Source organism: Bufo gargarizans, chromosome 2 (genome assembly GCF_014858855.1).
Source record: "Bufo gargarizans isolate SCDJY-AF-19 chromosome 2, ASM1485885v1, whole genome shotgun sequence".
Classification (NCBI taxonomy): Eukaryota; Metazoa; Chordata; class Amphibia; order Anura; family Bufonidae; genus Bufo; species Bufo gargarizans.
The window spans coordinates 285,351,879-285,364,960 of record NC_058081.1 but is presented as its reverse complement, the minus strand read 5'-3'; the positions used below and the strand labels follow the sequence as shown (position 1 = coordinate 285,364,960).

Below are 13,082 nucleotides of genomic sequence, written 5' to 3'. Positions count from 1 at the left end.
CTATAGCTCTAGGAACATTGAGTTCCTAGAGCTATAGTTTTTTTTATTTTTTTTAGCTATTTTCTTATGTAGGGGCTCATTTTTTGCGGAATGAGGTGACTGTTTATTGGTACAATTTAGTTGGACATGCGCCTTTTTGATCATTTTTGTGATATAAGGTAACAAAAATGGCTTTTTTTTACAGTTTTTATTTTTTAAGGTGTTTATCGGACAGGGTGGATCATGTGAAAAATTTATAGAGCTGGCCATCATGGATGCGGCAATACCAAATATGTCTATTTTATTTATTTTTTTATTTTAGTTCAATTTCTTAATAGGGGAATTTTTTTATTTTACATGTGAAACTTTTTTATTTTCTATTTTACACTTACAAGACCTCTGAGGGACATTTTACTTTATTTATTTTTTCACTATTGATTTCTCCTGTAACTGTTGCTGACATAGTAGCCTCAGTTATAGTGGAAATAAACCCCCCAGAGAGGCTGTACAGCAGAATACAGCACTGTACAGCCTCAGTGCAGGGCTAATTGAGGTCTGTGAAAGACCCAACAGCTCCTGAATTATCCCTGCCCCGTTTGGTGAGCGCTGTGCATACAGTGATCTAGAAGGCAGAGACACCTGGGAACTTTATCTGCCTTCTCTCTGGGTTGCCCTGCTGTCACTGACAGCGGGCAACCCTCTCTGCAGCTGCACGATTAGCATGCAGCTGCGATCTCTGAATGGCCGTTCCAGAACGTCCATTCAGAGTTAAACATCCACCCATAGGACGTTCATATCCTATGGGCAGATATGAAGTGGTTAAAAGAAAATCTGTCACCAGGATAATCGCTATTAAAGTAAAGCCATAGCCTAATAGCACTTAGTACCTTATTTCCAGATGTGCCTTTGTTTTAGCAATAGATGTTTTTTTATCCTCTGAAAATCCAGTTTATTTGGTATACGAATGAGCCAGTAAGGTGCCCAGGGGGGCGTCATTCTTGCATGGAAGGAGCCCAGGCACGCCTCCTGCCACAATGTGTCCATCCACCCCTCCTACATCACATTCAAGCCCTAACTCTGCCCCCCATTTTCCCTGTAGGAGGCGTGCCTGGGCTCCTTCCTGCAAGAGTGACTCCCCTCTGGGCACCTAACTGGCTCATTTGCAAACCAAATAAACAGGATTTTCTGAAGATAGAAAACATCTATTGCTAAATCAAAGGCACATCTGGAAATAAGATACCAAGTGCTATTAGTAGTGTTGATTGAGCCCCAAAGTGCTTGTGTACGATGCTCGGATAATGTACTGAGCTCCCAAGCACAATGGAAGTCAATAGGAGAACCCCCTGCTCTGAAGAAGGAAGGGTGTCGGGACTCTAGGAGTCCCTGCTCTGACTCCATATATAGCTTTGGGGGCACCCCAGTGTATTTAAATCTAATTTCTGAATAGTTTCTGCTGGGATTTGTACATTAGAGGCAAGGTCCTTATCCACTCAGCTATAAAACTGAATGCTAAACTACATCAGAAAAACCTCATAAAAGTTTCTGATGTAGTGAGTATGCCTATTCAGCAGAAGACTTATTTTTATGTTTGCATAGGTTAATAGGTAGCTATATAGTGTAGTGGTTAACATCCTTGCCTCTAATATACAAGGCTGGGAATTTGAATCTCAGCAGAAACATTTATATATATAAGTTTTTAGCCATAATATATTCACATATATTATTAGATATTTAGAATATATTACATATCATAATATATGTAAATATATTATGGCTAAAGACATCAGTAGATGTTTCACACATATTATGCATTCAGATATATTTCAAAAGTATGATTATTTTTATATATATATATATATATATATATATATATATATATAGTAATTACACATTTATTTTGTGCGATGCATTTTTTTTTACATTTTTACAATTATCCACCCAGATATAAAGCTGACTGCTAAAACATTTATCGTGGCAGTCTAAGGCACACTTGTGCAATATTCATGCTGTCTAATCAGCACCTTGATATGCCACACCTGTGAGGTGGGATGGATTATCTCAGCAAAGGAGAAGTGCTAAGTAACACAGATTTAGACAGATTTGTGAACAATATTTGAGAGTAATAGGTCTTTTGTGTATGTAGAAATTGTTTCAGATCTTTGAGTTCCGCTCATGCAAAATGGGAGCAAGACCAAAAGTGTTGCGTTTATATTTTTGGTCAGTGTATATATACTATAGAAAAAAAATCATACTTCTAATATATATGATTGCATAATATGTGGGAAACTACTACTGATGTTTTTAGCCATATATCATGACTAAAAACTTATATACAGTTGCAAGAAAAAGTACGTGAACCCTTTAGAATGATATGGATTTCTGCACAAATTGGTCATAAAATGTGATCTGATCTTCATCTAAGTCACAACAATAGTCAATCACAGTCTGCTTACACTAATAACACACAAAGAATTCAATGTTACCATGTTTTTATTGAATACACCATGTAAACATTCACAGTGCAGGTGGAAAAAGTATGTGAAACCCTAAACTAATGTCATCTCCAAGAGCTAATTGGAGTAATATTTCAGCCAACTGGAGTCTAATCAATAAGATGAGATTGGAGGTGTTGGTTACAGCTGCCCTGCCCTATAAAAAACACACACCAGTTCTGGTTTTGCTTTTCACAAGAAGCATTGCCTAATGTGAATGATGCCTCACACAAAAGAGCTCTCAGAAGACCTACGATTAAGAATTGTTGACTTGCATAAAGCTGGAAAGGGTTATAAAAGTATCTCCAAAAACCTTGCTGTTCATCAGTCCACGGTAAGACAAATTGTGCATAAATGAGGTTTTTCTAACATAGTTTAGCATTTAGCTTTATAGCTGAGTGGATAAGGCCCTTGCCTCTACTGTAGAAGGGGGTTGGGAGTTCAAATCCCTGCAGAAACTTTTCAGAAATAGATGCTAAATTACATTTAAATACACTGACTGGAGCATCATGTTCGGCCGAACTCCGCGATGTGCTGAGCATAGCGATGCTCGAGCCGAACTGGTGTTCAGCCGAGCATGATCGATCAACACTAGCTATTAGGCTATGGCTTTACTTCAGTAGCGATTATCCTGGTGACAGATTTCCTTTAAGAAACTCTTCTGTGACAATGTTGTGTTCTTCTGCAGATTTAAATGCCATTTACTTTCATTGCAGTTCTGGTGAAAAAATAATCCTGCTATTAAGCAATGAATATAAAAGAATATTGTTAGTATAGCTAAGATTAGGTGTACAAACATCACATGCTTTGCATATGGTGTATTTTAATACATGTCTCCCTTCAAGCGGTTCTCCAGTAATATCTAATTTCTAACAGGTGCCAGCAGGCTGCCTCCCTTACTGAAAAGATCATACATACCTGCTTTACCGTGCTCTGGTTCTCCCCTCTGACACCCACAGCTCCACCTTCTGGTTCAGGGTAGTTTTCTGCCTCCTTAGCAAGCACCTGATCCTCTTCAGTCAGATATGTTATTGTTGAAGCCGAGAATCAGGTGACCATGCTAATACTAGGGAGGAAGAAACCAAGCCCCGGATCATAAGATAGAAATGAAAGAGCTAGAATGGAGGATCAGGAGCAGGTATGGTCCTTTCAGTGAGGGAACCTGGCTACTGGTATCTGTTTGAAATTGATTCCTTTTAGCATATCTATGGGAGTAGAAAAATGCCTTAAAACACCTACACACAAAATGCTAAAATAAAAGGCTACAAAATTGAAAAAGAATGCAGAAAAACATTAAAAATGTAGGGGATTTTTATATCAACAAAATGCCCCTAAAAAAAACTATCAAGCTTGTGTACGAAAAAAATGATAGACTTTGACACAATCGCAGACTTTGACACAAGAGACATTTTGAGCCAAAATTGGTTTTACACCACCATCAACTCTTTTGAAAAGTGAATGTGACAGTGAGAGTCATTAGGTATGCACATTAGTTTTGCTTATTTATCACAGCATTGTTCACCACATGAACAGTGAATTCAGAAAGAGTAGAGATATAAAAGCTTTACTTATTTTTTTTCCCAAAAACTATATATTGATCTGCTCAGCTTCTCCTGTACTATGACATGCTGCATATAGGTTTTATTGCATTTTGAAATGACAGACCCTCTTTAAAGATACACCAAGGTTTTCAAAAACTTTGAGAATTTTGACACATTTTTTGCAACACAATCTCAATGATTCAGAAAGCTCCGTCATAATGTAGTGTCTCCTTTGTTTGAAGGTAGCCCAAAATTTTATAATAAATAACCCTAAAAAGGCTAAATAACTAAACGCATGTCTGTTTCTTACCACAAAAGGGGGCATGGCTTTAGATGTCTATTATAATTCAGGTGTAAGTAAGCCACTTAATAGGTGGTACATGTTTTGACTAGACAGTTTAAAGGTGCACTAGGCTAATGATCCAACATAAGCCACTGTAATAAATTTGTTTAGCCCAATTTTGCACTAGGTTTGATATAAGTAAATCTGCTCCTATATGTGAAGAAAAAACGTATTTTCAGTCAAGGAGTTCTCAGTTTCTGAATCATTTGTTGGGATTTAGATGTTTGCACTTGATCTTTTTTAAAGTTTTTGTATTTGGAGATTTTATTGAGAAAATAGAAAAATAAGAAAGTAGGGAAAAGAAGGTGTAGAAAGATAATGCACATACATTACAAAACTCTGCGTCTTAATTTCCCCATACACATTAGTGTATTGTCGGCTGAACCTGCTGAGAATGACAAGCTTGGCCAACAGTCTAATGTATACCTGAAGCTCCCGACTCTCCCCTGAGAATGATTGGGTGAAATTAATTTTTCACCTGATCCTTTTGTTTTTCTGGGAGAGGGTCTGCCACCAGAAGTATCTAGAACAAAAAAAGATCTAGTTCGACTATCCAGCAATGGTCCACCCCTGATATATATATATATATATCAGTATATGGTTACTACCAATATCAGATGAGGCTATGGTTGGAACTATTATATAGAGACCAATGCTAGCATTTGAACAAATTATAATACAGCCTTCAATTATTAAGAAATGTTGACTTATTTAGCATGTTTAATGAGGCCCTTTGGATCCATTCCACCAAACAATGTAGTTGAAATAAAAAATGGCTGTAAATTGTGCTGAAAATAATTATTTAATGAATCTATGATTTAATAGGTTTAAGACACGTATTACTTAATCTCGAAAATGTGCTGTAAGAGAAAGACTCAGAAGTAAAAATGAATGTCTTCTAGGTAAAAAAAATTGAGGAAACAGAAAAAGCTAAACGAAAAAGCAAGCTTTTTTTTTAACATACGGTAAATTAATGTGATATGTGATCTTTTTGCTGTTCGCACCTGCCGAAATGAGTAATGATAGTACCCCTGCTCCTATCACCCCATCACAGTCTTGTCTGTAAGCATACATGTTTCAGGAGATACTATCCTTCCTTTGCAGACTAGATTTACACTTTCCAGGCCACACAGGCAAATGGATAACTATATCTGACACTAAAATTTAATGTGTATAGTTTAAGATTAGCCCTAGAACAGGCAGGTCTCTCATAGGCTCTAATGCCCTCAAGGGACGTAACTATAATTCCTAGAGCCTGAAAGCAAAATAAGATGGGGCCCCCTGTCTACTATAAGAAATTTAAAACAGCAGCATAAGTAGTAAGAACTAAAGATATGTATAATAGCACCATATATAAAAAACATATTATAGCAAAAAGCCACCACATTGTTATTCCCCCACAAAAAGATACAATGTTCTTGCACCTCATAATACCTCCCCCCCATTTATGGCTATAGTTACACCCATGGCTTAAAAGGTTACTGTCTGTCATAGGAAGTACCAGCATAAATGCTAAGTATTGGTATCATTTATATTTCAATTGTAATAGCTTGTGATCTAGAGACTTTCAGTAAATATATACAAATAACTTAACATATTGGTGGACATTTATCAAAGTCAGCATTGTCTATGCTGATCTTAATATCCCCTACATCTGTAGAGGATTTTCTCTGGAAGTTTGTGCACCTAGCATTAAAGAGTATCCTTCATCAGTTTGTACTTTTTAGAATAAAAATCTCACTTTGTAGGCCAAGATTAGGAGATGTCATTGCGCTTTTTTTTTTTTTACTGATACGCTGCTCCGTTTCCCCACTGTGTCCTGCGTTCTGGTTTTCAACCCTGTAGGTTAATACATACCATCAGTACAGGGAGGAGGAGACAGCCGTGTTTCTCATGGGGTGTCTCCTTCTCCCTGGCTGTGAGCTGTCTAATTGCAGCAGACCACATCATAGCCATTGAGAAAAAACTGCTCAGCTTCTCCCTGGCTGTGACACGGTATTTTGCTCATCTTGGCCTACAATGTGAGGTATTGATTTTAGAAAGTAAAAACTGATGAAAGGTCATCTTTAAATATACTCTAGCTTTTAGCTGGCGTAGATTTCAGTAATTATTAAAGCCATAAAATCTGCCAAGGCACCATGCCCCATTTTTGGAAAGAGGTCTGAGTAACATTGATATAAGGTTATGATATAGGGGGTTATGATATAGGGCATTTTTGTTCAATAGCAATCATGGCACCTATGCGGTTAGGCAAAGGGAGACGGGTCCTTCTGACTTACAATTGGAGCCCCTGTGGCAAAATTGCAGGACTCCAATCAGTTCCCATGAAAGCCTAGGGCCTTAGGAAAGTTCCCAGGGCTGTCATGGTTAACTGCTTGAAAAGCCGAGCATGACTTCACAGGCAGGCAATGAAAATGCCATACACCACAGTACTATTCTATTGTGGTGTATAGGACAAGTGATCAGAAGATTGTATGTCTAAGTCCCCTAAGGGGAATAAAAATTATAGTGAAAAAAGTAAAAATAAATAAAAAAAAGTTTGCAATTGAAATCTATCTAGGTATGCATAGTCATGGAAGGAAGGAACTGATAAGACTGCCTCCTTGACTTCAAAGCCCAGAACAAGCATGGATATAAATGAGTAAATAATTAGTGATGAGCGGCAGGGGCTATATTCGAATTTGTGATATTTTGCGAATATTTGGGTGAATATTCGCCATATATTCGCAAATTCAAGAATTCGTTATCTCCAGTCATTATTTTCTTGATTGCGGAAATCGGCAATTGAAAAATTTACGATAAAAATTAGCATTATAAAAATTTGCATTATGAAAATTCGCAATCAACACTACTCCTAAAGTCAAAGATATTGCAGCGTTCTCATTGGCCCACAAGATAGAAGCAGGGAGGGATGATGTGTACCGATTAAAAAAAAAATCTCGAATATTCAAAATTACGAATATATATCACTATATTCTAAATATTAGCAATTTCTCCAATTGCCGATATTCGCTATAAAAATTTGCAATTCAAATATTCGTGATCAACACTATAAATAATATTAATTAATAATAAATCATTTTTACTGAATCTTTCCCCATAAAACTATGTATCACTATGTTGAGCTCCTCCTGCTCTATCACATGTTGTCTTTAGCTCAGACACCATGTTCAACATGATGGGTTCCCTTTAAATGGGTTTTCTGGGATTGCTATTTTTTTAACAGATATGTACGAATGTAGTAGATCTAAGAGTCATAGTCATAATGCGTTAACTAGATGTGATTACTAACCAAGTGTGTGGAATATGTAAATTCTTATATCATGCACATATTCTCCATGCTTTTTTTTCGACCTGGACCCATTTTCACCATGTAAACTTATCACTCCAGTTTATATCCAGTATATAGCATTTTCGGTTGCTGTATCCAATCAAAGCCAAGATCCATTTCTCCTTTCTCTGTACTGTGACATCTTCAGGACAGCACCTAACAAACACCCAGCTAGTTTATAGCTCTTTCCACCTAGCAAGTTACATAGACACTTTCCGGTCACCCACCCATAAATATAACATCACAGGAAATAAGAAAGAGCTGAATAGACATAGTTATGTGACCACAGCCTAGAACAAAATATAAAAGCAATAAAGATAAAATAAGCATATTACAAAATTATAGCTACCTTCATAAATAATTATTTCAAAGGATGTTAATACAAACTGGAAAACCCCTTTAATGTTGTGTGCTTACAATTCTTCCACTGTGTCTGTGAGCGATCTGCCTGCCAATGCATTTTGTGTTGCAGTTCTGTTAAAAGAATTGTATTTATTTAATATAAACCTACTTCTCTCTGACACTTCATATCTATGTGGGATGTTTCTAAGGGGGTTTGCCCCATAAGTCTTAATGACATGTCAGATCAACATATCAATAACATTAGAAAAGTGTGATCGTTGGTGTTCTAACCCATTCAAACATGGTGGAGGTCTAAAACCTGTGCAGTGACTGAGTCTGATGTGGCCACAACACTAAGCTGGATCCCCCAAACACAGTTGAGGTGTCACAATGTGTTGCTGCTCTCTGAAGTGGATTGTAAGGTATGGAGCACACCAATGGGAAATCAGTCCAGAGTCAGGGTTTGCAGTAAACCAGTGTGCTTCTTTACTTGAGGAACTCAAATTCAAAACAATATAGGCAATGCATTGAGCAGGCTTCTCCAGTCTCCTCCCTGGCAGAAGATCCCATGCTAAGGAAAATTCTAAGATGGCGGCTGTTCTCTCTTTCTCAAAAGTCTCATACCCATGGCCAAAGAGCTAGTGGTTGGGCAGAATATCCCATCACAGCATTTTCTTCTGGTCACTCGTGCAGTATTGCTGTCTCTCCTATTGAACACTGGTCCTTATCTGCAGATAAGTAGGGATTTTGACTGCCCTACTTTAATAAAGTTCCGAAATGTTCTAGAACCTTCTAGTGTGTGTGTGTGTGTGTGTGTATGATGGGGGGGGGGGGTGAAGCTGGAGAAGCATAGCCATAGAAATAATGTTGCCTCAATACAAGTCAATGGTAATGACCATTGACAAAACTAGATCAGATGGTCAAAAGTTCACTGTGTCTGTTTTTTCTCTCCAAAACTTAGGGCTGCATAGACCCTTATGGTAGCTCTCATTATTAGCTGGCTGTTCATTAGCCCTTTTCACAGTGCAGTGCAAATACATTGCAAATAGTATGTATTACAATAAACATATAAAATGCAGTTCAACAATATAACAGTATAATTGTAAACATTGGCATAAATTATAGTGAAAGTTAATCCTTCAAAGTACAATAAAGTAGGGAGTTGATGGCTTTGCATAGCAGCATTAGGGGCAAATGTCTACAAACATCCAGACTCCAAAGTACCCTTGCTCTAGGGTGCTACACCTAACATAAATTTTCTGAAATGAGTTTACCTTTTATACTAAGAAAAAAAAATATCAATATGCTTGACAACGTTCTTGTAGTAGTAATAATAATAAAAAACTTGATATAGCGCCACCTTATTTCACAGTGCTTTACAAATCAAATTACAAGCTAATATACAACTTAAACTGTAGGAACAAGGGCCCTGCTTGCAATAGTTTGCAATCTATGACATGAGGAAATGAGGGTGACACAAAAAATAAATTGTTTTCAAAAGTGGTCCAACCATCTTTGTGCTAAATAGAGCTGCTTAAGCTAGTGCTTTGAGTGTTCTGAAAAATGTGAGGTGGTGGGGGGGTAGTGTTGATCATGAATATTCTAATCATTAATTTTTATCGTGAATATTGGCACTTCGAGAATTTGCGAATATCTAGAATATAGCGCTATATCTTCGTAATCGCAAATATTCTAGATTTTATTTCATCAGTACTCATGATCCCTCACTGCTTCTTGCTTGTGGGCCAATGAGAAGGCTGCAATATCTTTGACTTTAGGAGTAGTGTTGATCGCAAATTTTTTATCTCTAATATTTTTATCGCAAATTTTCCGATTGCCGATTTTCGCAATCAAGAAAATAATGACTGGAGATCACAAATTCTCGAATTCGAGAATATATGACGAATATTCATCCAAATATTCCTGAAATATTGCAAATTCGAATATTACTCCTGCCGCTCATCACTGGTGGGGGAAGGGTAAATGGGGAAGACTCAGTTTAGGGAACATGATAATTTAAAAAAGGAAGAAAACATATTTAGACTGACCTGCAAGATCCTGTCTCCTTCTCTAATGCGTCCATCCCTGGCTGCAATGCTGTCTGGATCAACCTACAGCAAAACAGAATGTTAAAAAATGAGGGGATTATTAAAAGATCTCCAATTCTTAGCTATTGTTGAAGATGATATGTGGATATGAATAGTCTTTGTAAAAAACTGCTCAGGAGAAAATGCAGATGTTATATCAAGAATTAAGCTAATAAGTTTGTTCATGTTCAAACCAAAACGTGATTGACCACTGTAATGGTTTAATGTGGATCCTGTAAATTCAAGGCTCTTGTTTAAAACTCACTCTGATGTTCTCTGTTCATAAAGTTCTTTAATATTTTTTTGAAAACCAATAAAAATATTGAAAGACAACAATAAAAATAAGTTACTTATTCAACATCCAACTCATGTACAATACGTATATTTAATATCACATCAATTTTACATATCTATCTAGAAACATTATTACAATCAAATTACCACTGCTTTGAAAGTCTATCTATCTATAATCTATATGCCTATGTACACAAAAGCAGAGGGCAAAAACGATATACTTTATGTTCCCTGGTTCTTGAATGCACCTCCTAACATTTCACAAGTGTTCGTGATCCATGACATTTATTAGGGTAATGCTTTACATGAACTGTAATACACAGATTGAATCATTTTTAAGGTGACAAGGGCCACCTTGCCTGCTTGGCCCCTATGCAACAGCAGGACTGCTAGTTATCTAATCTACCTATCTATAATTTGGATACATGTGGCCACTTATTCTGCAAGCAATTACAATAGAGTGATCGTACAGCATACAAAAAATTGAATTTCCTTGGAAGTGACAAACATTCATAAATTATTTATACACTAAGCATGCAAAATATGGAATATTGCTATTCTAATTATTAGTGATATTGTCTGCATTCTGTTCTCTTATGTGACTGCTTATTCTTTAAGGTGTAAAGTTATGAATCTGTAAATTATGGACGCACTCTGCATTTTTTCCAAGACAAGCCCATCAGGTGCATATCTGCTTTTGTCTTGCTATAAATAAGCACCATTAAATATCCTACAATTGGTATAGATGATATATTGAGATAAATCTTGACGGTTATGTGGGGCTCTTGAGCTGTCCAGATGTTTAATATTTCTGTAATGAATAATGATCCAGTGTCCAGAATGGGAACACTATCTATCACCTTCAGTTGATGGTTATCCTAAGTCATTTATTTGGCCCTGTCATCCAACTCGCTATTTTTCAAACAAAACACCTCAAGTGTAGCATTTGGTTTTAGGTTACATTTCATATACGGTAAAATGTGCACTGGGCTCTTTTTTAATAATAGCCTGTCACCAAAATAATAAACCAGAGTCTGCTATTAAATGGCAGAAGACAATGTAATTATATAAGATTGTAAAAACCCGCAATAGCTTGCCCTTTGGAAATACCCCAGGCTGATTAAAATGAAATAATGATTTTATGGTTCAGAAAAAAATGCAGTGTATAAGATTGTTTGAGGACATTCATCAGAATAATATAACAGCAGGTTAATGTATGATCATGTGCTTAATTATTTGATTGAATCTGATCCAGACTCTGTTGTATGTTTTATATAGTCTATGCCTGTTTGGATACAATTTGCCACTGTCTAGATATTATCTACAGATTTTAAGGAAGATTTTATATAAAAAGGGCATTCAATTTTGTAGCATCCATAGACTCTTCCATGAGTATGACAATTGTAGATAAAAGATTGCAGGGTAGCTAGCATGGAATCAAACAAGCCACCTCAAATACAAAGCATGCTTACTCATTACAATCCGTATAACACGTAACACGTAAACATTCATCTGAAGAGGAGGCTGCATCCCATTGTGTCTTAGGTGCGTATTTTAAACAATTACATTATTTTTGGATTCAAGTCGGTTAGCCCTCTTGTCTAGAGTTGAGCGAACACCTGGATGTTCGGGTTCGAGAAGTTCGGCCGAACATCCCGGAAATGTTCGGGTTCGGGATCCGAACCCGATCCGAACTTCGTCCCGAACCCGAACCCCATTGAAGTCAATGGGGACCCGAACTTTTCGGCACTAAAACGGCTGTAAAACAGCCCAGGAAAGGGCTAGAGGGCTGCAAAAGGCAGCAACATGTAGGTAAATCCCCTGCAAACAAATGTGGATAGGGAAATTAATTAAAATAAAAATTAAATAAATAAAAATTAACCAAAATCAATTGGAGAGAGGTTCCATAGCAGAGAATCTGGCTTCCCGTCACCCACCACTGGAACAGTCCATTCTCAGATATTTAGGCCCCGGCACCCAGGCAGAGGAGAGAGGTCCCGTAACAGACAATCTGGCTTCATGTCAGCAGAGAATCAGTCTGCATGTCATAGCAGAGAATGAGGCTTCACGTCACCCACCACTGCAACAGTCCATTTTCATAAATTTAGGCCCAGCACCCAGGCAGAGGAGAGAGGTCCCGTAACAGAGGATCTGGCTTCATGTCACCAGAGAATCAGTCTGCATGTCATAGCAGAGAATCAGGCTTCACGTCACCCACCACTGCAACAGTCCATTTTCATAAATTTAGGCCCAGCACCCAGGCAGAGGAGAGAGGTCCCGTAACAGAGGATCTGGCTTCATGTCACCAGAGAATCAGTCTGCATGTCATAGCAGAGAATCAGGCTTCACGTCAGCCACCACTGCAACAATCCATTGGCATATATTTAGGCCTAGCACACAGGCAGAGGAGAGAGGTCCCGTAACAGACAATCTGGCTTCATGTCAGCAGAGAATCAGTCTTCATATCATAGCAGAGAATCAGGCTTCACGTCAGCCACCAATGCAACAGTCCATTGTCAGATATTTAGGCCCAGCACCCAGGCAGAGGAGAGAGGTCCCGTAACAGAGGATCTGGCTTCATGTCAGCAGAGAATCAGTCTTCATGTCATAGCAGAGAATCAGGCTTCACGTCACCCACCACTGTAAGAGTCCATTTTCATAAATTTAGGCCCA

General features: G+C 37.6%; 1 protein-coding gene across 1 annotated transcript in view; it reads right to left on the bottom strand.

Annotated features, from left to right (window-relative positions):
• Positions 1-13,082, bottom strand: part of PDZRN4 (PDZ domain containing ring finger 4) — a 190,059-nt gene that overhangs the window by 23,397 nt on the left and 153,580 nt on the right. The window contains exon 5 of the mRNA XM_044277040.1: positions 10,077-10,139. Within this exon, the coding sequence (XP_044132975.1) occupies positions 10,077-10,139 (63 nt within the window). The remainder of the gene's footprint in view (positions 1-10,076; positions 10,140-13,082) is intronic.